General features: G+C 34.8%; 1 protein-coding gene across 1 annotated transcript in view; it reads left to right on the top strand.

Moving 5' to 3' along the window:
* Window positions 1–26,892, top strand: part of MYCBP2 (MYC binding protein 2) — a 213,019-nt gene that overhangs the window by 96,337 nt on the left and 89,790 nt on the right. Inside the window, exons 27-45 of the mRNA XM_059820870.1 lie at window positions 514–605; window positions 1,616–1,750; window positions 1,834–1,917; window positions 3,142–3,238; window positions 5,109–5,301; window positions 5,776–6,050; window positions 7,014–7,235; window positions 8,831–9,022; window positions 10,181–10,387; window positions 11,161–11,292; window positions 11,834–12,012; window positions 14,956–15,098; window positions 15,916–16,016; window positions 17,242–17,460; window positions 18,887–19,112; window positions 19,458–19,576; window positions 21,471–21,558; window positions 25,214–25,266; window positions 26,566–26,738. Coding sequence (XP_059676853.1) covers window positions 514–605; window positions 1,616–1,750; window positions 1,834–1,917; window positions 3,142–3,238; window positions 5,109–5,301; window positions 5,776–6,050; window positions 7,014–7,235; window positions 8,831–9,022; window positions 10,181–10,387; window positions 11,161–11,292; window positions 11,834–12,012; window positions 14,956–15,098; window positions 15,916–16,016; window positions 17,242–17,460; window positions 18,887–19,112; window positions 19,458–19,576; window positions 21,471–21,558; window positions 25,214–25,266; window positions 26,566–26,738 — 2,930 coding nt within the window. The remainder of the gene's footprint in view (window positions 1–513; window positions 606–1,615; window positions 1,751–1,833; window positions 1,918–3,141; window positions 3,239–5,108; window positions 5,302–5,775; window positions 6,051–7,013; window positions 7,236–8,830; window positions 9,023–10,180; window positions 10,388–11,160; window positions 11,293–11,833; window positions 12,013–14,955; window positions 15,099–15,915; window positions 16,017–17,241; window positions 17,461–18,886; window positions 19,113–19,457; window positions 19,577–21,470; window positions 21,559–25,213; window positions 25,267–26,565; window positions 26,739–26,892) is intronic.

The raw sequence follows: 26,892 nt of genomic DNA, 5'->3' as shown, positions 1-26,892 counted from the left end.
TTTTCAAACTGATCAAACTGTAGAAGTGATTTTTGACTGAGTAAGAAACCCAAGTGCTTTTGAAAAAGGTATCATCTTTTGTCCTAGTCACCAACTATTTATGACACTACTGATTAGCTCTGCTAAACAGTCAAGCTGTCCCTTTCCAAAGAATTTGAGTATGTCTTCGGCGCATTTCAATCCGTGACGAAAAGCCCGCACCTTCTGCCAAACTTTGCCTTTTTTAGATACTTTGCATTTGACTTGCCTGCAAGATTTAGGGAGTTTTTCCACATAAGAATATATCTGGGTATAAGACTGGGAAGTCAGTGTCAATAGCTATTTTTTAAAAGGTAATGATACTACAAAATCCTGACTTCCGGATGGGAATATGCCTGTCAGTAACAATCTATTACTTTTGGAAAGGGGAAATAATAGTAGTAGACAGTTTCCAGAATATCAGACAGGAAGAAGTGGTATTATGATGTTTCTGATAGCTAAGATATATTTTTACCTTTTTTCTTACTCTACCAGTTGTTTGAATTGGGCCCAGATGGGGGAGACCATGAGACTGATGGAGACCTTCTTGCTGAAACAGATGTCTTAGCGTATGATTGTGCTGCTAGGTAAGATGTTTTCCTTACCTGCTTCTTGATCTTTATTTTTACTTGCTTAATACACATTTTAAAATCACTTTAAATATCAATGGAGATGATCGACATCATTAGAGGTTTGTAGCAAGTGATGTAAAACTTACACTCAAACGAAGTGTGTTTGGTAAAGTAGTAAAACACAGAATACAGGCATTATGGTACTAAATTAAAAGAAGGAGAAATCATCTCACAGTTGCTTTTGTATAAATCAGTCAAATCCCATATTCCATATTCGCAGCAGCTCTTTTGAATACTTCTATCAAAAGGATGCTTTCAAGCACAAATGGGTATTTGCATTAAACAACTCATCATTAATTTTACTGCAATATGGAATTATCATAACCGAGGGTTATTGTGCTTCAGCTTTTTAGAATACAAGCAGTTATTGCTTGAAAAATGTTGTGCCTATGGATGGGGTTAGCCGTGTATTAGCTGCTTTTTTCATTCCCTGTTATGAAGTAATTTAGCATTCAAATCACCCATGACTAATTCTTTTAGATTTAATTCTTATGTATCAATACCCCTAAATATATATTGTTACTTCCTTAAATATGGATGTGTAATTCCTAAGAATTTATGTATAAGCTCTTGTCATTTACGAAAATTTACCCAGAATTTTCTGAAATAAAAGAATATAATTAAAACTTCAGTTGCAGTATTATGTGTTAAATGTAATTGGGTTTGTGTGTGTTAATTTAACTTAACTTTTTCTTACTCCATTTGGCATTTGATATCTGATTGTTTCAAAGTGCAAGATCAAGCTAGACTTAGGCATTTGTAGGTCCTTCTGAATTATTACCTTTTTTAATTACTGCAATATTTTTCAACTAAATATTTTTTAATGTTGAATATAAATAACTACTTGAGATTAATAACTAAATTCCATTAATTTTCAGTTTTCTTTTATAAGCAGGGTGTAATTTGATAAAGATTAACCTAAAAACTAATTCACATATATCTTTTTCAAAATCTACTTTTCCCAGAGAGAAGTATGCAATGATGTTTGATGAACCAGTAGTCCTACAAGCTGGCTGGTGGTATGTAGCCTGGGCAAGAGTGTCGGGACCTAGCAGTGATTGTGGATCTCATGGACAGGCCTCTATTACTACAGATGATGGGTATATTTTTTTTTCTATATTTTTTAATGCAAATGAAGAAATCTACTTTTGCTTGAATAGTAATTGGATTATTTCTCTTTCAGTGTTGTATTTCAGTTTAAAAGTTCCAAGAAATCAAATAATGGTACGGATGTTAATGCAGGGCAGATCCCACAGTTATTATACAGGTAATATTTTGACCTCTATTTAGAACAATTTATTGACATGTTTTTTAAACAGAGGCCCTGTTAAAGTAAGCATATGTTTCATGAAATTATTATTGTATTAAGCTATTTTCAGTATCTGAAAAATTTAGGGAAAACTTAGTGTCTTTGAGAAAAGTAATAAATCCATTATACCAACATTTATTTCTTTGCAGTTTTTCTTTAAGAGGTCATTCTTCATATATTATGTTCTGAGACTTTCAGTTAGCTTTGTTGAGCTTCATGATTTCATCTAATATGCTTCATTTTTTTGCTGGTTGGGAAGTACTCTATTTAGTAGGCCTCAGTTTAGGAGCAGTATACTATCAAACAGATGATTTTAATGAAAAAAAAACAAAAAACAACCAAACCCAAAAGTGAATTGTGCTTTACAATAAGTTACTGTAAATTTATTATTACCATGATAAATATTATGTAACTCTGTTTTAAAAAACAAGAACGCTTTGACTGTATTGCCAATACATTTTTCCAGTATATTTTATAAGTGTGTGTGTGTGTATATATATGTGTATATTCCCCCCTGCCTCCATGCTGATTCTGAAACTTGGATTTTCTTCATACCAGTTCTCTTGCCATGTCCTTTCTAAGCATGTCCTTATCAGAACAGCTCACTTCTGCAAGTAAGCTTTGTGTCCATAGACCCCATCTCTCCAGAGGGAGGTTTCATTTTGACTGATGCACATAAAGTCATATGTACATAACGTATTAATCGTTTGGCTGATTTCTATGGAGAGATGGCTGTAAGAAAGAGAAACAAGCCTTGGGGCCTCTGAAGGAAGGATGTGACGAAGAGCCATGAGTGGCACAAAAGGAAAGGTGCTGCAATAACAGGTGCTGCCTGTATTTTTCACCTCTGCATATATTTTACCTCCACAAAATTAGTGTTTTTTAAGGAATAATATTTCTAGTCTTAAAAATGTCATCTGAAGAAATACAGTAAATACTTGTAATAATTTCAGATGTAATTAGATCTTGACTTTATTATCAGTTGTCACAATTGTGTCGGTTGAACAGAATTCAAAGATATTTGATTGCTGGTCTAGAAGGATTAGGAACTGGAGGAAGTTAAGCTGCAACTGAACATTTTTTGGATAATTAAACTTTTCTTCCACTTTTGTTCCACTTGAACAATAGAAACAGTAAAAACTTGGTGCAGATTTCAAGTCAGTTCTTAAATTGTTCTTCCAGGCTGCCAACAAGTGATGGCAGTGCATCCAAAGGAAAACAGCAAACCAGTGAACCTGTGCATATTTTAAAGAGATCTTTTGCCAGAACTGTCTCAGTGGTGAGTATTATCAAGAATCTTCTGTGTTTCCTGCGAGTTCATTCATATGTAGAAAACTGAAAGATGTACATGTGGAAATAACTAATGATTTTTTTCCATCTGCTTTTTCAAGCAGAAGTTAGGTACGCTGGTATATAGAACATTGTGGGTTTTTTACTTTTTCTGAAGATTTCAGATGTCAACCTAAATCTAAGCTAAGCTTGGTATTGACCTGAGGATGAGAGCTTAGAAATGTATTTGTTTACAAAGTTTAGTTTACTTTTCATGTGTAAGCTACTTAGTTTTGGATGGTGTTCGGGGTGTGTGGGGTTGAGTTCATACTTACAGGTTGTATTCAATGTACAATACTTACTGCCTGCCAAGATAAAATATTAGCAGGCTTTTTAGAGTTTTGAGGGAGCTTTACTATATGCTGTCTTCCATGGCTTTTAAATTACTGTCATTAATTAGTCATTGGTGAGATACATCTTCCTCTTGGATGCATTCCGATATACATTGAGGATCAGATAGCATTTAATTAAACTTTGACAAGCTGAGGTAAGGAGTATTAATAGGCATAGTGAACAGCAACTATGGAAGATAGTCTGCAGTTCTTCACCTACAGCAGGTGGTTAGTCAGATTTTGAGGAATACTGTATTAAGTTGAAATGCAGTATTATAATGCAGGATAAGACGAATTCCATCTTCATGTTTTTGAAGTACAGTCCCTTCCTTACCTGTTACAAGCAACGATTATTTGATTTTCAGTTCCATCCTGGTTTATATTTTATACTGCATTACATGTACTGTCAGTATTCTAAACTGATAGTTTCTTTGAAGTTACTGCCTCTGTATGGACACTTGCAGTCCAATTTTCTTAACCAGCTTGCTTTCTCTTATTTATGTATTCTCCATTTTTTCAGCATTCTGTAACGATCAGGATTATCTTCTCCTGTTTAGGTTTTGTCTAGAAATGTATTATCCACATGATTTGCATTTTTAGCAATCATATTATCAACATATTAATAGTTACTCTTAATATATGTTTTCTTAAAAATATTTGCATTAAGCTATGAACTCCTGTGGCTTTTAATACTTTGCATTGTATCCTTCCTCTTCATTATCTTGCTGCTGTTATCATTCACCATAGATCTAAATTGGGATAAGACGAGAGTTTTGGTTCTCTGCAGCATTAGATGTTTTATAACTAATTTTGAACAATCAGCTTGGTTGTTGCAGCTTGAAGGTATTCAGTACCAAATACTTGTAGTTTGCCTTCTGAAGTAAAACTTTATTAAACTACCAACCACATTTTTTAATAGTAAAAACAAGTTATGGACAAACAAAACTTTTTAAATCCTCAAATTCCTTGTGAACCATCATGTGCTTCTGTTGAGCTTTCAAGTACCGTAAATGTGATATAGTTCCCATGATCCTGCAGATCATACCTGTTTAAAAACAAAGCAAAGACAGACCTGGTAAGTCTTTACTGTTATGACAAGAATGTATTCTGTTAAAAGTAAGTATTGCACTATTCATATGCAGGTGAAGCAAGTAAAATTTACTGAAAAATCTGTATTACAGGTGAATACAAACAGTTGTTAGCTCTTAAATAGCTGAGAGACTTCTACACATGTGATATTATAATATGTTATAAATTGCTCTTAGCATGATATTACAGTGAAGTATTCCCTGTATTCTCAGTGCTCTTTCTATTCTCAGGCAAGTAAGGTTTGCATGTTGTATGGTAGAAGTGTATAGGTATTAATATGTTTTCATAATAAACATGGATATAGATGCTATTTGCTTTTCATCTTATTCTGATGCTGAAAGTTCACTTTTTGTTTTTAACACAAAATCTGTTTTCTGTATCCTTCATACCCTGATGTAGGAGTGCTTTGAATCTTTATTGAGCATTCTTCACTGGAGCTGGACAACACTGGTGCTAGGAGTTGAAGAACTACGTGGACTTAAAGGATTCCAATACACTGCTACTCTTTTGGATTTGGAAAGGTTGCGTTTTGTGGGCACTTGCTGCCTGAGGTTGCTGAGGGTCTACACCTGTGAAATATATCCAATATCAGGTATTCCTCTTAATTCACTTGTTTCATACTTATCAGCAAATAGTAATCTACAGGACATGAAAACTTGATCATGTATTCATGTAGGGTATGCTGTAAGATGAAATTGCTTATACAGATGGGTTTATTGGAGCAATTAAGAGACTTATTATCAGAAATGGGATATTTGCAACAGTCTGCATAACCAAACGTCCAACACCACATGTTTACACTGTAACTCATGTCTGTTTTAACAACACTTATGAAAATGCAGCATGTATTATGAAAGACCGGAAAATTGGAAGTTTCTGATGTTCAGGTTTCTTCTAAGTAGTTTAACACCCTTCAGTGTTTTAATTTTGAAGTTAACTTCTCTGAATGTAGATTCATCAATGTTGCTAAATTCTAGTTGTTTTATTTCCATGTAAAATGTGCATTTTAAAGTGAAAATGTTTCATTTATTGTACATTTAACGCTCCTTTTTATGTAACCCTTTAGCTACAGCTAAGGCGGTTGTAGAAGAAACCAGCAAACTAGCAGATTGCATTGGGAAAACTAGGACCTTGCTGAGAAAAATATTATCTGAAGGAGTTGATCATTGCATGGTGAAGTTGGACAATGATCCACAAGGATATCTCAGTCAGCCCCTGAGTCTCTTAGAAGCTGTTCTTCAGGAATGCCATAATACATTCACAGCTTGCTTTCATTCATTTTATCCAACACCGGCTCTCCAGTGGGCATGTCTTTGTGACTTGCTGAATTGTTTGGATCAGGTACATTACAATGACACAAGTAAATGATACAACTTAGCTTGCCCTTTTGCTCAAAGAGAAGCCAAGCAGTATTTAAAACCTTTATTCCTTTTTTGTGTTTATCCTGGTTCGCAGCTTGAATTCTGCTGTAGTTTTTTTTTCTTTTAATAATTGGAGTTTGGTTTTGGGGTTTTTTTCCTCCCCCCCACAAAGTGTCCAAGTTCAGCAAGAGCCTATGAACTTCTGTCTCCCCTAGCAGTAAAATTCTCTCTGGGACAGTGAAGAAAATTTGTGGTGCTGGTAACTGTCAGCACCTGCTTTTTCAGTGTTGAGGCCATGACTTATATGAGATTACTGTTGCTGCACATTGCTGAGGAGCATACATGAGGCGTTTTTTATCCTCATAACTAATACTTGAGTACTTTCTCATTGTTAAATGTTACAACAGTGCTCTGATCCAGCAAAGTATATGAGAAGCTGGCAATATTCTATAATCAACAACTTTCTTCTAAGTATCTTGCTTATTGTGGATGAGCATCCCACATCTAAACAGTGTAGTTGCTTGCATTGATTGCAGTGAGATGTAAGCAATTTGCTTCTTTGCATGAAAATTCATTTAGCATATAAAATTCAAGGAAGAATAAGCTCTTTAATATATTATTCTAATTAAATTGTTTGATGAATTATACTATGTGCTTTGTCTTCAAAGGGTGCCATAATTTCAAAAGTAATTTTAAATGGGTTTATTATTTTAAAACTTGTCAACCAACAAATTTTAATTACTCCAATTTGAAAGATCTAAATAGAAGCTCATGAGAGAAGATAATGTAGAATTCCCAGGAAAGCTAAAAGTATATGAAAGTCTTTACCTAAATTATTTTTATAATTACTATAAAACTGGAAAGTTCCTTTCAAAAGTAGTTTCCCCCTCATTTACTTTGAATGCAACGGTGCCATCCTATTAATTTCTTTTTATGTTTTCAGGACATCCAGGAAGCAAACTTCAAAACCTCCAGTAGCCGGCTTCTTGCTGCTGTTATGTCCGCTCTCTGCCATACTTCAGTAAAACTGACTTCTATCTTTCCGATTGCTTATGATGGAGAGGCATTGCTGCGATCAATGGTCAAACAAGTCAGCACTGAGAATGACTCTGCTCTCGCCCATCGTTTTCCTCTTTTGGTTGCACACATGGAAAAACTCAGTCAGGTTAGGATACGTTCTAAAGATTTAACAACTTGTTTTACTTTGCAACAAAAAGTAGTTATGTAGGTTGAAGTTCTAGCTTTATAAGGTTGTAGCTGAATTTGCCTGAGTTTTTTTCTTTCTAAAAGGCTTGTTTCAGAAACTTATTATTTTATCCAATTTTCATATTTCAGTCTGAAATATTCCAATTATTTCTTGTCTGAGCAAAAATTATTCTTATTTATTTTGGAATATTAAATTGGCAGAAATATTGTTTAGAGTTGTCTTCTGTTGCATAGAGTTTTCTGCAACAGTTTTCCAGCTTTTTCACATGATCACATGAATGAACGTGTGGATAGAGTCAGTGTTCTAAGGAAGAGCCAACACAGCTTTGGTAATAAAAGGTCATGTCTTAAACTGGTTAAAGGAGTCAACAAGCAGGTGGACAAAAGAAGCCCAGTTCATATAGTTCTATCAAAGTTTGTAAAACCTATTTCCTAATCAAGGGCTCTCAAATGCTGTATTTTTGCAGTTCTGTTATTCCAGAATAGATTTACAGGAATGAAAAGGGTAAAGATGATAATCAAAGATATGGGACTACTAAATAGTATTCTTCACGTTAGAAGACAAGAGGGGTAAGATCTTATGAAATTATGAATGATGTGTGAAAGGTAAATAAAGGATAATTGTTGAGTCTTCCAATACCAAAAGTTTTGAGCAACCAGAGATCTTAGCAAAAGGTAAGTTCATAAGATTGCTGTTCTTCATGAAATACACAGTTAAGCTGTGGAACATATTCCTGTAGGCCATTATTATGCTAAAAACTTTCACAGAGTTAGAAAGCACCTGCACAAATTAACGAAGAAAAAAAAAATCACCAAAAGCTATTGAATGCAAAGGTATACTTCTGTCTTCGGTCCAGCTGCCTTTTAACTGCTAAAGATAGAAGGAGTTGTGTGCAGGTATCTGTGCAGGTGTCTACAGGTTTGCTTGACCTGATTGTCTTCCCTGTGGGTTCGCTACTTGGGATATTTTTGGGAGACAAAATGGTGAGAAAGGCAAACCTTTGATTTCCATCAGTAGAGCTGATTTTATTTTTCCTTATTGAGAATGACTTTCAGTATGGATAGCTGTTTTGAAAAACAGTGGATGTCACTGCTAGGTAGAAGACACAGTAGATGTCTAAGCTTAGATTTGTTTCACAGTCTTCATTCAGTAAAGTAACAACTGTTTTTATAAGCATCCCTCCACTGGTTTTATCTTACCTGTTTGCACAGAAAATTCTCTTTGCTAACATCAAAGGCAAAAAGCTGCTGAGTTTATTGTCTTCCCCATTGTCTAAAAATAATATGAACAGTCCCACAGACAGCTATATATCTGTTGTATTCTAACGTATGCTTTAGAGATAGTATGGCAAGGAGGGCTATAAAAGGAAAAGCTCTCTCCTGAGAAGGACACCTATATATCTTTCCAATGCAATAAACAAAGTCGATGCCACTTCATTCTGGAAATTAGAGTATTGATCAGTTTTTGGACAAAGGAATACATACTACTTCTCCCCCCCCCCCCCCCCCCCAGTAAGAACAATGTCATTTGTCATTTTTCTCTTCATAATGCAGAGTGAAGAAAATGTTTCAGGGATCACAAGCTTTCGGGAAGTGCTGGAAAAGATGTTGGTCATTGTTGTTTTACCAGTACGGAACAGCCTTAGAAGAGAAAACGAACTTTTCTCTTCACATCTAGTTTCTAATACTTGTGGATTGCTTGCTAGTATTGTGAGTGAGCTTACAGCATCGGCATTAGGATCTGAGGTAAAGCTTCTATAAAATCATTGCTAGAAATCTTTCAGGACAAGTATATTATGAATGTGATACAGGCTGTGGCAGGAATTATGTGGATGTGCAGATCTTTCACAGATGCTGGAATTCTTAGTAGCTTTCAGATGTTTAACATAAATTTAAAAGCATGGATTCACTGTATTAAGGAAGTACTGTTAATAATTAGCCACTTAGTTATGCCTGAAGAATACTGCAAATTCTTTACAAAATGCGAATTTTCTTTTGAGTACTTCTCTTTTTGTATGCATGTCTCTGTATGTATACACTCAAAATATATTTGTTCGGTGCTCACTGGAGGCAGTTCCACATACCTGAGCACCTCTGTGCCTCTCATGTTGTCATGGGTGCCTCATGTGTTTTAATCCTGTCTGCTTTTGATTATGGGTCAGAATTTATAAGGCATTTTGTTTATGCATTGTGTCTTCCTCCTTTATATGTAAGATACTCCTTACACGTATCTTCCTTTATATATTCAATATTATATAATATGTGTGTCATAGTTGTCTATATAATTAGACTTTTTCCAGTTTATTCGCTTTGTATTAGAAATTGAGAGTGGTACTGAGTTCAGCTTCTTAAAATCCAGAGATTCATGATCACACATAGAAGTTCCCTTTAATGAGGCTATAATATCGTTAAATGGTTGAAATTTATTTGATTTTATTAAAGGGATGTCACTGTCTCTGTACTATCAGCAGATTTTTTTCACAGAAAGAACTGAGCTTTTGATAAAACCGTATTTAATCAAGATATTATTATTATGTAAGATCTGTATCTGTCCCCTCTTAATCTTGACCTTACTTAAGGCAGAAATACTTAACTCTTCTTGAAGCACATTTAAGCTATATTTTGTGCTAATTCATCCTATAAAATATATATTTAAATACTTGAAAAAATTAGGAATCAGTTTCCTAATTATCCCTAGTTAATTCCCAATTACCAGAAATTATATTTTCTTTTTCTTTCCAGTCGATAGTGAATAAAAGCCCCAGTAGTGGCATCTTCTGTGTTTTACTCATCTGACTTTTAAAATTTACCCAGTTGAAAATCTGGTAATTTAATTCACTTAACTTTGCTTTATTAAAGTTGTCTAACAATTAGCTTCTGGTGCTTGTATTTAACTGTCTACAGGTTGATGGGCTAAACTCTCTCCATTCTGTCAAATCCACTCCAAACCGATTCACTAAAACAAGTCAGGGAAGAAGCTGGAATACTGGGAATGGATCCCCTGATGCAATATGTTTCTCTGTTGACAAACCTGGTGTAGTTGTAGTAGGATTTTCTGTTTACGGTGGAGGAGGAATTCATGAATATGAGTTGGAGGTATTAGTTGATGATGTAAGTACTGCATTGGAGAAAACAATTTCAACAAAAGTAACCCCAGAGTTTTCATAATATGTTTTTCAAAGTAATATTGTAATACTCTTACACAGTCTAGGCTACCAGTAAAACAGTACATTGGTAGTAGGGTTTTTTGGTTTGCCTGTGGTGGTGATTTTTGTGGTACTGCAAGCTATATACCATATCCAGTAGGGTCCTTATCTTCGTTATGGTCTTGAAATCTTGCTTTATTACAAATAATACTTGAAGTATAGTGGGCTTTTTGCTTCCTGGAGCTAAACATAAATTAGTACCCGTTACCTCTCTGCAAACTGCAAAGGAAAATAAGAAAAAAAGGAGACCAAGTTGAAACATTTTAAAGCAAAAATTGAAGAAGGGGGTAGCCTACCAGCGTGGTCAGGCTGTAGCTACAGAGGTTTCATGTGTTGTTGAAGTACTCTCTTAGAAGAAGCATAAAACTGTATTGTATGTTCTTGTACTGAAGAAAAATCTCTGTTCTTTTACACCTAGTTGTTAACTTTAACCGACTGTTCTAATCTCTTCCAGAGGGCAAGCATAGGTTGCTATGGGAAATTAATCTCTCTGCTCAGTAATTTCTTTTTTAGCAGAAAGGCTTTACTGTTGACTCTGAACAGGTTTTTTCAGCTTTGTTTTATTTGTAATGCTGTGTGTAACAATTTATGCAAGAAGACATAACTTGCACAATTGCGTGAATGTGTCATGTTTTTACATTATAAATGTATTAAAATGACTTTGTTTCTTTGAATCAGAGTGATCATACCGGAGATTCAACTCATTCTCATAGATGGACATCTTTAGAGTTGGTTAAAGGAACTTACACCACAGATGATTCTCCCAGTGACATAGCTGAAATCAGACTTGACAAAGTTGTGCCACTGAAGGTAAATGAAAGAAGTGCGCATCTGTAGGTTGCATATGACTTCTTTAGAGAACAAAAATCAGAATGTTCAACGTAAATTGTTTTTTTTGTATACGCATTTACAAATAATTCTTGACATGCTTGCTTAATTTTCAGTTTCACCCTGTAACTGAAAATTTCAAATCTTGGCAGCAAAAAGAAATTAAGTCTTAATTTTTGTAATAGTTAAGATAGATTGTAATTGCTTAGTAATTTAGAATATTCTTGAATGTGCAACTTTTTTGTGTGCCATTTGGTAGGTAATTTGCTTGGGTACCTGGTCACTCTTCACATAATTATAAGTAGTATTTTACTTAAGTTATGGTTCATAGTTTGGGAACATGGAACAGCTTTGGCTTTTCTTAAATTCTGGATCTTTATCAGTTAATTTCATTTGTCAATTGCTTTGATGGACTTCTCAGACTCTCCAGAATGAATGTAAAATAATAGCTTTCATAATACCACGAAGCCTAACTTACTACGCTGTGTAAAACACATACATGTTTTTGGCTCTCCTTTTTAAGGAAAATGTGAAATACGCAGTTCGTTTGAGGAATTATGGAAGCCGGACTGCCAATGGAGATGGAGGCATGACTACAGTTCAGTGTCCAGATGGCGTAACATTTACATTTAGTACATGTAGTCTGAGCAGTAATGGCACAAACCAAACGCGAGGACAAATTCCACAGATTCTGTATTACAGGTTTGTGTGTTGTCATGATCGTGGATAAAACCATCATAGCGCTATTATACAGCATGTATTTTTGAGAAGTAACAGAAATAAATACATCTGGAGTGTGTTTGAGGAAAGAGCTTCTTTAACAGCAATATTGTGTTCTTCCAGTGTAGTTTCAGACTTAAGTTATTTATTTAGTGAAGAGAGTTTTCGGGATGCCAGTTGTATTGGTGCCTCTTCCAGTCTTGTTTTAGATTCTCTTTTTTTTGATGGTTGACTTCTCTTACAAGGTCCATTATCTACTGCTTTAAAGTTATAATATGGGAGACTGGAAGGATATACAATACTTCAGTCTTTGTTTTTTCTGTACCCTAAGAGATTTTTGAGAGACTACTCACTGGATTGTTTCTCTCTCTGATTAAGTTCAGCTCCTTCCTCTGTTGCCAGAAAGGATTGCAACATGTAGTGAAGCAAGTTCTGTTTATAAAGGAACTGTCTCTTCTCTTACTGTAGAGTTCAAAGGTATAAAAAAAGAAAGTGCAACTGCACAAAGAAAATCAACTGAAACATCTGACTGTCTGCCAGGGAAGCTTTATTTTAGCCTTTCAGAATGATAGTAGGAATTTACTTAAGGTAATGCTGTTGCAGAAAGCATTGCTTTCATTTTTTTAGGTGCTTAACCTGATATGCATGAAGACATGATTTTCAAAATGTGGCAGCACCTGAATATATGAATTACTACCAATATCTGTACAGCAAAAAAAATGCATCACGCCTTTTAATCAAATCTCAATTTTTGTGGTAAAAGTCTGATCAACAGTAGATCCAGGGAGTAAAAGGAGCAAAGAAATAGTAATTTACTTTGATATTCAATTATGTGCAAGGTATATCTACCTAATAAAAGATGAACAGGAGAAAATAAATAATGGTACAACAAATGACATGTTTTGGACTAACCGTTACAAGAACATGTTGCTCTTAAGAAAGTTTTAAAGGAGCTAAAATACGAAGAAATAAAGTTGCCAGCAAAATTATAGTAACAGTGTATTTGAAGATACAGGATAGTTCTAAACTCTTTTAAAACATGAGATTGGCTGTACTCAAAGATCCAACTTGTCAGTAATAACAGTAATTGCTTATCAAAGAATGGAGTTACAATGTTGTATGTCATGATACTTTTGTTGATGTAGTCTCCTGGAATCTTGTACACCTGTGTTTAGGTAATACCCCCAGTGTTTGAAGGAATTTTATTGTGAAGTATCATAATCATGAAGCATCATGTTATGTAAAAAGGAGGAAAGAAGTCAAGGAAAACATTTATTCCCACTCCTAGAATTTCTGCTTTTATATAAGTAAAAGAGGGGATAAAGGAGAAATAACAATTTCTTCGATTTCAGAAAAGCAAAGGACATAAAACTTAAGTAAATGGAAGCTTCAAGGCATTCTAACTTAATAATAAGCTAACATATGGAAAAAAAAAAACACCCCACACCCCACACCAAAGTGCTGTCTTCAGATCAGAACAGTCTCAGGTTTTTTTGTTTCAATTGCGATAAAATTCTAAGAAGCTTTTGAAGGACCGTAATGGCACAAGTCAGAACTGTTACCGAATAAATTAAGTTTTGTTTGGAAAATTTGCAGACTGCTGCCTGTAATCACAATGTTTTTTGAAGTTTGCTTGGACAACAGAAACCTAAATGTTATCTGATGGATGATTATAGTTATAGACTTGGTCAGTCTGAGGATTCCTAGTTTGATATATAATGACTTGGGGTTTTGATTTGCCTACAGTAAAGGAACAAATGTTCAATCAACTATTATAGAACAGAGCTTGTAAGATTCACACTCAATTTTGTTTGAAGGTTGCTCAAATACAAACAGAATTGTTGCTTATGCAAATGTCAAGAAAGGCCATACCAAAAGAAGTGTGTTAATGTGCTTCTGATCAGGGCAGAAAGGCTTTCGAAGGATTTGTTGGAACTGTACCCAGTTGGAATTGCACCCACTGTCAATCACTAATAAATTCAAATTGAAAAGGCTTGAGGCTGACATCAAAACTACAATTCTAGGACACATTGACCAAAAAAAAAAAAAAAGAGTATTTTTGTAAGAGTGGTTAATTTAAGTCACAGAGAAGGATAGTATCCTTGTTGTGCACTGAACTGGTCCAAGTAAAGTTTTTGAGCATTCTGAGGTGGCAGTGCTGGAATCTTAATGTTTTGGAATGATGTTTTGAAAGATCAAATCTTTCTGGACAAACATAAGAAATCCAAAACAGAATGGGAAATTTTGCTTTACATCTTGAGTAAGTGATTTTGGTTGTCTATGTCAAGGCTGAATCTCTATCATATTGAGGGCTTGAATTAGTTTATCATTCAACTGCTTTGAAAAAGCAAATCAAACCATATCTTTCATATACCTTATTGAAATATTTTTGTGCATAATGTTGTTTAGGAGAATCTAATTTGACATACAGAATGGATTTCAAAGAAAAAACTATTTGTTAAGGGTAAGCCTAAGATTGTATTTCAAAACTAAAATTGATCTTTAGAATAGGGAAGGAAAATCTTCTTCCCTGTTACAATACTGCAGAAATATCCATTGACAGTTTTACTTGTTTCTGTGGTGCATTTAGTACTATTCTGTTTTTATCAAGGTAAGTGGTTGGGCTTGGAAGAGCATAGCAATTCATACATTTCTGTGGTTTGAAAGGCATCTAGTCAAAGAAACGTAAACATTTCAGAAACATGCTTTTTGTATTTTCTGCCAAACAAAAATAAAATTATTGCAAAGGGCTAACACTGAAGCATTGCTTCCAAAATATCCTCTGCCATTTCTTTGATTGTTTCCTTTATTGGTTTATCATAAATTAATTGTTTTACTTATTCTATGCTAAAAATCAGTCAGTCATGGAGTTTTTAATACAATTTTGTATTTTGTGAACTTACTTTAACTTAATCTACCATCCAGGAGTGAGTATGATGGAGATCTGCAATCACAGCTTTTGAACAAAGCTAATGAAGAAGATAAAAATTGTAGCAGGGCTCTTTCGGTTGTGAGCGCTGTTGTACGAGCAGCCAAAGACCTGTTGCACAGGGCTCTTGCTGTAGATGGTAAGGCTTTTGAAAATTGACTTTCAAAATCTACTTTTTAAAACTTCTTTGATAGTGAGAGATAGTAGTAGAATATTGGTCATACAAAAATTGTGATATTTCTCTTTTGCTTTCCGAAGAATATTTTTCTAACCTGTCATTACTGTGGGTATCAAACTGTGAGTAACTTTCGAAGTCATTGAGTTGCACTTGAGATATCATAGGCAGGTACCTCGTATAAATTTGTTAATCAGTTCAGCAGGCATCATGTTAAAGCTGGTAAGATTCTTTATTTCCAAAAGATATGCTGGGATGGGTCAGTGCCAAATTTTATTGCATGTTTTGCATGGTGGTGGTAAACAGGAAGACTGGTGAGTGTAATGTGTTTATAAGCACTTAACCATCCATTTTTGAGAAATGTAGACATTAGCCTTAAAACTGAATGGTTTTCAGCTACCATCTTCAGCCATTCTAGTCAAAATGTCCAGAATATTGCATAGTGCTATAGAAATTGATTTGGAGGGCTGGGAGGAGCTTGTTGTGTTAGCTTTTATGCTGTAGAAAGTATGAACACAGTTTCACAAAATGGCAAAGAATGCAATAAAATTATGCTCTAAGAGGAGGAGATTTTTTAACAGAGAACTGTATATAATGGCAAGTTTATCTCAGGTGAACTTTACAGGTTTAGAATTTGACAATGCCTAGAAAATAATTTGAAGTAAAAACTAATGTAGAAACTAGAATTTTAACTCATAAGAAGCACACCAGAAAAATAAGATGTGTTTTGAACCATGGTACATTCATTAATAATACCTGTGTTGTAATTATCTTTGTTTAGCTGAAGACATTCCAGAACTACTCAGCTCTTCCAGTCTATTTTCAATGCTGCTTCCCCTCATAATAGCCTATATAGGACCAGTAGCAGCAGCTATTCCCAAGGTATGCTCCTCAATAGAAATTACTGAAAAAATTTAAGAATGTTATACCAGAAAATGTTTGCTCTGAAAATCTGCACATCTTAATTTCTTACGATTTTATGAATTAGTGGTTTATATTTGATTATGCAACTCATTATGAATTTTCCAAGAGTCAGGAATTTTAAAAACATGTCTTGTTTTAAAAATTACTTTTGTTTTTTAACTTGAATTGAAAACATTGTGAAAAAAACACCTTAAGGAAGCAGAGGGAAAGATGACAGACTTTAACAGTAGGAAGATACAGTAAGTTAGAAGGATCTGCATTTATAACTCATTGATGAATACTGGTGGGATGAAATGGTTTTTTATATTATGTAAATTCTATTTTTACAGTAAACATCCAAAGCAGTGGTAGCTGCCCATTAAATTTAGATTATTTCTATCAAATTTAGAGATAGGAAGATGTCAGCTACAAATAAAAATAACCTTACTTTTCAGTAGCATAATGTTCTTCCATGTGCATGGTCTGGAACACTCTTGAAATTTGTTATTAGATTTACAAATGTTATTAATCCTTAGCTAGTAGACACTATTGCCTTGTATTGCTTTTTTTCTGAACTGTAGGCTCTCTTTTGACTTCTCTTTAAAGCGGGGGGGAAGAGGACTTGCCACTTAAAATCTAGCAGATTCATTTAACTAAAGAGAGTTTCACATTTTAGTTACCTTGTTATTGTGATGAACTGGTGTTGAGAACCAAGTGTTTTGCTTAAGAAGTGTTCCTCTCTTTGGAAAATGTTACAAAGATTACAGAGTACAATGCGATGCTTAATACTACGTGCATTAAAATATGTTCAATATTTGAAAAAAAACAATATACTTTGTTTTATAACAGCATTAATAACTGGACTGTGACTTCAGTATGGTATTTGCTTTCTGTCAACTCATGCTTATTGTTTGTTAATGTTACGGCTTTTTAGTAGAAGGTATTTTAGTGAAGGTACCTTGCAGCTGTGTACAGATTTTTATTTCAGCTTTGGCAAGTCTCCAAGAGGAGTATTTGAGATTAATGTAGTGATGCTTGTTTTGTCAAGATTGTGTAGATGCAGAATTGGAAAACGACTGAATGAATTGTAGTAGTGATATTCTGAGAATATCCAAAACAGCCATTGTCAAGAAATCTAAGTTTGTGAGTATTGTTTTCACCCAGTCATAAGTAATACTTCACTGTGTGTGGTGTTATGTTACAGGTTGCTGTTGAGGTCTTTGGCCTAGTACAACAGTTACTTCCTTCTGTGGCAGTTTTGAATCAGAAATATGCCCCTCCAGCTTTTAACCCAAATCAGTCTACAGACAGCACCACCGGAAACCAACCGGAGCAAGGGCTTTCTGCTTGTACTACCTCCAATCACTATGCTGTTGTAGAAAGTGAGCATCCCTATAAACCTGCCTGTGTTACGCACTATAAGGTAAGCACCATTTCTGAGTGCCCGTGAAGTTTCTTAAAAGCTTTTGACACGTGTATTTTGTTTCGTCAACATTTACTATCTGAAAAATTGTTGCCATGTATGATAATTCATATTGTTTAATATAGGACACAGTTTCCTATATTATTACTTTACTGCTTTCTGGAGAAACCTCTGTTTGTCCAGTAAGTATAGTGGAAGCTATAGTGGAAACTAGGGTAGTTTTAACCCCCTAATGTGCGTATCTACTGTAAGTCCCTAAATTTGCTCAATCTTAGATTTTCCTACTGTCGTGCACAGTTTCTTTGCTCTAACTGTACAGACTAGAAGTTGGAAGTCTTTATGTATACATATCTAATCATATCTCAGACTTTATTACCTAATGCTAAAACAATGCTTTGTAAAAATACCTAACATCAATTGTAGTCAATTTAATATGCATTATAGTGTAGGGATCCCTATGCTGGCTATTGCTGGTCTGCCAATTTAAATTCTTCATTAATTACTTTCACTTGGACCATGATTTGTCATTTGCAGAAGTCTCTCAGGTCCTCTTTCTGCCCTTACATGGATGACTATTGCAATAAAACTAGATATTCCTCAATGTCAGTAGAGAAAGGGTGTTTTTTCTAGTTGAGTAAAGAGCTGAGGCATAAATTACATGCCTGAGAGATAAATCCCATGTTTCCGTTCTTGAAATAGTGAGTTCTGCAATTGCATTTATTCCATGATGGTAAATCCAGAGGTAGTAAACCTGGAATCAAGTAAGAGCTGGAGGTAGTCACTAATTATTCCACTTGCTTGTCCTGTGAGACAGCAAGACATCCACTGCAGAAAATGTAATCATCATATGATCTTCCTGAAGCAATGGTGCTTATTATTGTTCTGAAAGTTTATGGACCTTATCTGAAGCCTTAGGCTTAGTTGTTACTGCTTTTGAAATTCTGTACCTATATGCTACCGTACTGCAAGCCATATTCACAAGTGTGATTCAACTGCTGTGTACTTTTCTAGGATTGCACAAAACAGATATTGAATGTGTGTGTTGAAGTTTGCATTTAAAAAAGTATTTGAGAGTTACATGTTTGTAGTAGTAGTCTGTGGTTGTTTTGTTTAATGATCCTGTGGGGAGTTCTTAAAAACAATCACAAATGGTATCGTAAGTGCAAATACTTCATCTGAACATAAGTTATAATACATGTTTATAATTCAGTAAGATGTAAAGCATTTCAGGTATATCTGAATTGCAAAGAATAAATTAGGTTAATATTAACCTAAATCATATCAAAACAAGTGTACGGAATTACATAATTGAATCACTTTCATAGCCTGAAGAGTTAAAACCAAATGGAAATGAAGAATTAAATGTAAAAAAATAAACCAACAAACCCCAGAACTTGCACATAATTGGACTATTGTTTTGTTTTAGGTGACTTTTCCTGAATGTGTCAGGTGGATAACAATAGAGTTTGACACTCAGTGTGGCACTGCTCAATCAGAGGATGTTCTTCGTTTACTAATTCCTGTTAGAATTGCACAGAGTCTGGGATTTGGACCAAAGCATGCTTCTGTTCATGAAAACCTTAATTCATGGATAGAACTAAAAAAATTCTCTGGATCTTCAGGATGGCCTACCATGGTATTAGTATTGCCAGGTAATAAAGAGATACTGCAATAATTTCTAGTAATGTGAATTATTAAAATAATGAAAGAAAGTTTCATTTTTCTGCAAAATTATCTTAGAAAACAAAGTTGAAAAAGTATCTTCATCCAAGCTGGCAAGAGTTCATTATGAGCCATTGGTTGTGCATCAGTTTGTTATGTTTATATTAGGTTTCTTGTTTGAAGCGTTCATCTGTGTGTTATTCATGGTTTTACTTTACATGTTACATATAAAGCCTAGGTTTTATATATGTTCATGTAGAAGAAACGTACAAAAAGAGGAGAAATACTAAGATTTTTGTTTTATTTATTTTATGTAACCTTTTACTTCCTATAAGGGAATGAAGCTCTCTTTTCTCTGGAGACTGCATCAGACTACGTGAAGGATGAAAAGGCTTGTTTTTATGGTTTCAAATGTTATGCAATTGGATATGAATTTAGTCCAGGATCTGATGAGGTAAGGAAGAAGTGAAATGGCTGCAATTGCTGCACCTATTAATTCTCTCCTATAAGGCCAGGTTTTTTGGTAAAAATAATGGTATTTCCACTTCTGACTAAATAACTTTAGCAAACTATTTTAAAATTAAATGAATATAATTTTTTTTAACATTTTTTGTTATGGACATTTTTGTTTGGAATTCTTCAATCTGAATATTATTGGGATGGGGGGTTTTTTGGTTTGTTTTTTTAATAACTGTGACAGTCTGCAAATACATAGCGTGATTTTATCTAGTATGACAGTGGTATATGACATTTCCTAAAATTCTGAGCTAGTCTTCCATTATAAATCCAAAGGATTGGGGCTTTCAGATACACAATGATTCGTATTTTGTTAAGTGTTAAGGAAGTCTCTGCAAAAACTGAAATAGGTCATTGAGTGTGAGCAAGTGCATTAAGGAATCGGGTGTAGTTGAACTATTAAACTTTGTTTAAACGTAGGAATTTTGAAAAAAAAAAATATTTATGCTTTCATGAATGAAAAGGAAGGCTTTTTGTTGTTCATTATTAAATCTACAAAATATGTACAAAAACTGACTTCTGCATAAAGGGTGTTCACACAGCAGGGAACTGTCTGGTGGATTGATCCGCATTTCACATCTTTACTTGCTTGCTATTTCAGAACCCGCTGTTTTGAGTCCCAAAGTCCAAGGGTTTAGTTTAAAATGCATTTTGGAGATCTTTCAGTCTGCTTGGGAGTCTTGGAGAATACAAGACAAGTCTAGAGTTACTGATTTTGAAGGCTCTTTCCAAAAGAATGATTTCTACCTACTTTATATATAGCCAGTTTCTGTAAGTCTGCCTAGAAAATCCATCAGGTGGAGGTTGCCCATCTCCCCTGCTGTTTTTGGTGGGGTTTTGTTTTTTGGGTTTTTTTTTCCTCCGTGAGAGGCATCTGTCAGAGGTGTGCTGAACCACCCACAGATTTGTTTAAAACTTAAAATTAGTGTTAGTGTCAATGCCTTTTTGTGAGCAAAGTTAAAGAGGTTGTGCCTGCATGAAGCTGAGACAAGTTGAAGGGAAAATATCGGGTACATTTATTTATGGTTTAAAAACTAGCTACAACCTCCCTAGCCGTACTGCTCTCCCCCGATTCCTTGCACCCAGCCTCCTTCCCTCCATGTATTTGAAAATTGTGTGTGTTCTGTTCTTTTTTATTTCTTGTGAACAGGGTTGAAAGATGCTGATGGAGAGACTCTCGTGTGTTTTCAGTGATAAGTCCGGTGGGAGGGAGGGGGAGTTTTCTCATTCCCTAGAACAGCAGTGTCAATGGGAATAAATAACTTCCCAGTGTGTCTAGAGGGGAGAAACTGTCAGGGGCTTCTCCCAGGATTTATAGTGGAGCAAGGGAAATAATGGAATCTTTTTCCCATCCTTGCCTCTCCAACTAGAGAAAGGGAAGAGGAAAAAAAGTTATGAACAGTACTACCTTTAAACAAGATGGGAATGTGAGCTTATGCGGTATGTGTATATGTACAGCTTAAAAGAGGTATTGCTTTGCAATCCGAATGTGTATCAGTAGGTTTTTTCTATTAGGAAGTTCCCTTTCTCTTTAATGTTACAGATGAGACACAATTATCATCTTCAGGTGTTCTTACTAGGCTACGAGAAGCATGGTAATCCATTTATTAATACTCTTACCTAGTTGAAATTGTTCTAAAAATTTGGTACTCTGGCTCGTGTCACAGCGAAACATTACAGTCTGGCTGTTTGGCAGGAACAGTATCACTGAGAAATGTCAAACTGGAACACACAATCAATAGCTCTTTGGAAAAAGCACTGTCAGGGAAATGCATTCGTTGTCCTATTTTCTGAGACACTGTTTTTGTTTTAAAATTTGTTTCAATTTGAAGGGTATTATTCAGCTGGAGAAAGAATTGGCCAATTTAGGAGGATCATGTGCAGCAGCTTTGATGAAGAAAGATCTAGCGCTTCCTATTGGTAAGTCCTACTCAAAGAACATACTTCATTATTTCATCATTGTTTCTGGTTTTGTGAATGAATATTACCTTTAAGTCTTAATGTTGCTTTCAGTTAGAGATGATCGTACAAAATTAATTTTTGGAACTGAATTAATCAAACATGATAATAAAGTGGTGGTGTTTTCTGTTTACACTGTTCCCTTTATGTGTGTATGGGGAGGAGGGAAACCTGGTCATTTAAATCTGAACCAACTCACCCCATCCACAGGTAGTGTATCAGTGTACAAACTATGTCCTACATTTTCCTCGTGGTACTTCACAAATGTGCAGGTATCTTATTTGTATTTCTCTTTCGCTATTTTTTCTGCCTGCACTCCACACCTTTCTGAATGAAAAATACCTGCAGCATTGAATTGTAAAATTCAAAATTACTTGTTTAAAATTGGAAGTAACCATTGCATTTGTAGACCTTACAGCCTAAAATATTTCTGCTGTAGTTTTTTTGTTACAATTACAAAAAAAAATTACATACTTTTACAGCAGATGCAGCAAATAAAAGTTTAACGTAACCCAAATGCAATTTAAAATGTAAGGAAAAATAAGAGTTTGTGAAAATTAATGGATACGGGGATTGAATTAGAACTTTCTAATGATGCAGCCGTATTCTGTGTAATAGCATTTCTCTTAATTTACATTAGTGTATAAGAAAAATAGGATATCTTTTTGATCATTTCAATTTAGGAGCACAAACGAGAGCTCAAATATTGTTGCTGAGACTGGAAGTGTTCATTAATGAGCAGGAGGGCATTGATCAGTGTGCAGTTATAACCACAAAACCTGATCTGAATTTTTTAACCTGGTATTTTGCTTGTGTATTTGGATGTGCAGATTTCTTACTTTATGTTGTAAACAGGCACCTTAATTGCACTGGTAGATCTGTATTTCTCTCTCAAAAGTACAGGCAATTCTGTAGTTTAAATAGTGCCGCCTTCTGTTATCCTCCAAACAGCTGCATTAACCTCTTAGTTTTGTTGACTTCCCTAGCACCCATTTAGCCTGCTGTTCTCCTAAGCAAAAAAAGAAGCTGAAGTTTAAATGCTTCTAACTTAATTTCCCAGGTTTTCTAGTACTTCGTACTTGTCTCTAAAGAGGTTTTTTGGTTTGTTCTAATTTTGAATGTGTAAAACAAGAAGGGAAAGTAGGTGGTACCTAGATTGGCTTTATATGCTTTCAGATAAAAACAATTTGAAGTAAAATATGCAATTAAGTTACCTATAGCTACCCAGTCTCAGCCACCTATAAAAGTGGTTGTGTATGATCTGCAAGAGGGGAGGGATAGGCTCATTGCCTGTGAAGAGTTTCCTGATTACTAACATAATTACAATTGATTCATCTGATTGGTTAGTTAACACCAACTCAAGGACTTCAGCCAAGTCTGTTAGTGTTGCTGATAATATTACAAAGCTAATGACAAACAGGCATCATACGTGTGTATTGTTTCTCTACAATACCACTGGAGCCTGTGAATAAACAGAAATTATTGATTATAGGCAGCGCTGGTAGTGTTTGCAGATGTAAACCACTGTGCAGCCTTTTTAAGATGGATTTTGGTTGTCTGTGATTTTGCTTTCTTTAAATGTTTTGCTTGGTGTCTCAAAAAAACACTGTGGCAGGAAAAGAGGTAAAATGTGGTTTTCTAGAGCAACATTTAAATGATTTGGTATCCAAATACTTTTCCTTTTTCTGCATTCTAGATTATGTATCTTCTACCTTTGTCTTTAAAAAATACCATATTACTGCCATTGAGCATCTGCAGAGCAGTATCTTATTCATGGAATGGAGTGTCCTTTTAGAAGATCCTATATAATCCTATAAAAGATTGTCTTGTAATGCATACACACAAGAAGGCCCTATGTGTTAGACTTTTCATACTTTATAATTTCTACAATTTTACCTTTGTGTGGATGTATACAGACTAAAGAAAGTAACCTAAGAAAAAGGCTCACTCCATAAAAGAATTAGCAACTTAACTTACAGTGCCTGAACTTTGGCATTTAAAGTTAGGCATCTATATGTAAGCTAGGAGTTCTAACCTTCTTTTAGAGTTAATGTAGACATCTTCAGAGGATGGTTCATGTCATACGAAGATGAAGATGTAAGCAAAGTGAAATTAATCACCCAAAGGAGGAGCCTGTTTCTCCTCCATTTGCTATAAAGATATCTTGTGATATGTAAGTCTGAGCTCATTATCTCATGCTTCACTGCCCAAAAGTAGGAGAAGTAAATCCTGCTCTATTTCCCAGATACTCTTTAGACCTCTGCGTCGAACTAAGTGCTCTCAAAACTTGGCGATTTTATTGAAGACAATGAGAAACTTCAGTAATGTGGCAGAATTTTGAGAAAAGGAAATAGGAAACACATGGTTGAAAATTCTCACTGGGTACATTTGTGGAAGTTTGTGCATCCTTGTAGGACCCTTCCATCTTCAGCTTTATTTGCATGATTTATCTTGGTCTATTGACTTTAAAGACATTGTCCTTCCCAAAGACCTTGCTTTTTAGTAATTGTTATAGTGGTTATAGTCTGTATACAAGTAGCCAAATACTTGTATAAGTATTCCTCTAGAACCATTAGGAAAAAAAGTGTTTTGAAAGGACATCAAGAAAGCTTTTAGTCTTTTTTCCTCCGAAGGAAGATGGACCAGACAGTGATTCCTTCATGTATTAGGAAAACGTGCATCTTTGAAAGTACACCCAAATACTGTTTGAGTTACCATGTTCAAAAGGTCATGCTTCCTTCTTGCCAGTTCCCCAAGGCTCAAGTTAAAGATAATTTTTCCCAAAAGAGATCTGGTCTATGACCAAGATCTAACTGCAACAGCAGTGTGGAATTAATCAGTGTATTTAACATTATTACTTACTAATTGTTTCAAATTTGGTAGAATGTATTTCTGGGAGCACAGGTTTTTTATATATCTGTATTTCTTCGAATTTTAAAAATGCCTTAGGACTTGATTCTTCTCATTTCTCTTTCTCTCTTCTTACTAGTAGAATTGCCTGACATGTTTTTGAGAGAGAATAGAAATATGGTAACCTTATCTGTTTTACTTTTCTGTTAAAAGACTGTGTTTGGCAATTCTGGTCACCCTGGAATCAGACTTTTGAGTTTCATTTCTGAGAAAGTATTTGAGTTTTATGTTTTAGGAGGAATCATAATTTAGAAAATTGTGCAGAGTTTATCAGGTTTTCAAATGCTGTTACTAGGGTAGGTTCTTAAATGGGAACAGCTGGTGCATACTGATAGGTACTGCTTCCCAGAAACCATCCTGACCTCCCAAAATCTTTTTCTGAAAGTATCTAGTCACATCCAAAGACTTGCCACACATACTGTCTTGGAGATAAGAAGACAAGTACCAAATTTTTGGTTTGTGTAACATATATTTTTTATTTGCTTATGCACTGAACTACACAGTACTGCATGTTACTTGAAAATACTAATCTTTCAACTGCTGGTTAAAAACTGTTACACATCATCTTGCAAACTTAAATTTTGTAATATAGAAGGCTTCACTAAACAGGATTGAATTTCGCATTCCATCGTACGTAGCTAAATGTCAATATTGTTATGAAAAATAAGTTTATTCTTTGTTGGGAAAATAAGTTCTATTTTTACAGCAGGTAATGAATTTGAAGAAGATCTTGAGATTCTTGAAGAGGCTGCTTTACAGGTATACCGCTGTTTTGGTTTTTTTTCCATTGCAACACACTCCAGCACATAACTGCATTGAAACTTTTTGACTGCTATGCAAGAAAATCACGTGTAAGGTTTTTATAATAGGAGGGAATCTGGCTTGTTATAAAACAGTTTAAGAAAATCTTACAGAAGTTTAGTATTTACATGAAATCTTTTTAAAAATAAATCTGCTTAGGAAAAAATGCATAAAATATTACAGAGGAGATTAGATGACCAAATACATTTCAAAATGTATAGGTGTCTGGCTTAGGTTGCAGGATTTAACAAATTTTAGATATTACCAAAACTAATCCTGCAAGTCTTTGTAATTGCAGAAATAAAATCACTTTTTCAGTTGAACGGTAGCATTTATTAAGTGTCAAATAATATGATTGCAGTTGTTCTTTATTGATGATATATTTTATTTGTGATGGGAGCTAATGCTGGTCAGTAGCTCCCTAATTCTAGCTCCTGGCTGATGATGCACAGTGAAAAAGGAGTTTTCACCTCTGTCTCTCTCTCCTAATTATCTTCAGGGCAACTGTTTTGAAATTTAGTTGTCCCAGTACTTGCTGGAAAAACATACCTGTGCTTCAGTATGACACTATTGCATAGGCCTTAGATGACAGAACAGTAAACAGAAACTGTCTAGGAGGAATCAGTTGTTCCTTGAAAGAAATATTTTTTTCAGCAATCTGTTCTTGGACCCACTGTGTCCTAATTCAAGACGTGAGCTAGCAGTGTGCGTGCGAGTTAATAGATTCATTTTTGCTTTTAGTCCTGTCTGTTAAATATTTTATGCATCTTTCTACCTTCCTTCCCTTCTTGCAAAGAAGGGATTTCTTTTACTTTGTCTCACCCAAACATACCTTTCTTAAGAGATCTGCCTTTCTATAAGTTATATCTCTAGCCTTTTATTTTCTTTTGGAACATGCTCATTGGTCACATTTTCAGAACGACTTTCTTCATTCTTGTCCTGGTCACAATTCAGCATTTTAGGATACTCTTAACATGGAAGTTCGTGTTATCTTATTCTTTCTTCCAGAAATTCTCTCTCAACTCAAGCTCATTTAATCTCATTTAACATAAGTTACTGTTTTATAGACTGAAGTGACTTTTTTTTTTAACTTTCGTCAGAGTGAAGTTTATTCACTCCTACTTGAATGGTTTTCAGTGCCCAAAATCTCTATGCTAGTTGTGTCATGTTATGGGAAAGTGTCTACATGTAAGACACTGAAAATCTGTTTTGTCTCTATCCTTTCACCCCGACCCCAACCCCCACAAAAAACCAAAGGTGTGCAAATCTCACTCTGGCATTCTCGGGAAAGGCTTGGCACTATCTCACTCACCAACCATTTTGGAAGCTCTTGAAGGGAATCTTCCACTGCAGGTGCAAAGCAATGAGCAGTCATTTCTGGAGGATTTCATTGCTTGTGTACCAGGATCAAGTGGTGGACGACTTGCAAGGTAAAATGTTTGTGTGCTGCATGAATAAACCCATTACTTTGTAGTTGTAATGTTTAAGTTTTGCAACAAAATAGAAAATGTTTAGTTATGTGTTAAATTTCAAAACTTGTGCACTGTTACTTGTCTATACAACTAGCTATAGAACTTGAATAGC

The sequence above is a fragment of the Gavia stellata genome, chromosome 1 (genome assembly GCF_030936135.1).
Source record: "Gavia stellata isolate bGavSte3 chromosome 1, bGavSte3.hap2, whole genome shotgun sequence".
Taxonomy (NCBI): domain Eukaryota; kingdom Metazoa; phylum Chordata; class Aves; order Gaviiformes; family Gaviidae; genus Gavia; species Gavia stellata.
The sequence above is the reverse complement of the archived record's forward strand: the minus strand, read 5'-3'. Positions and strand labels throughout refer to the sequence as shown.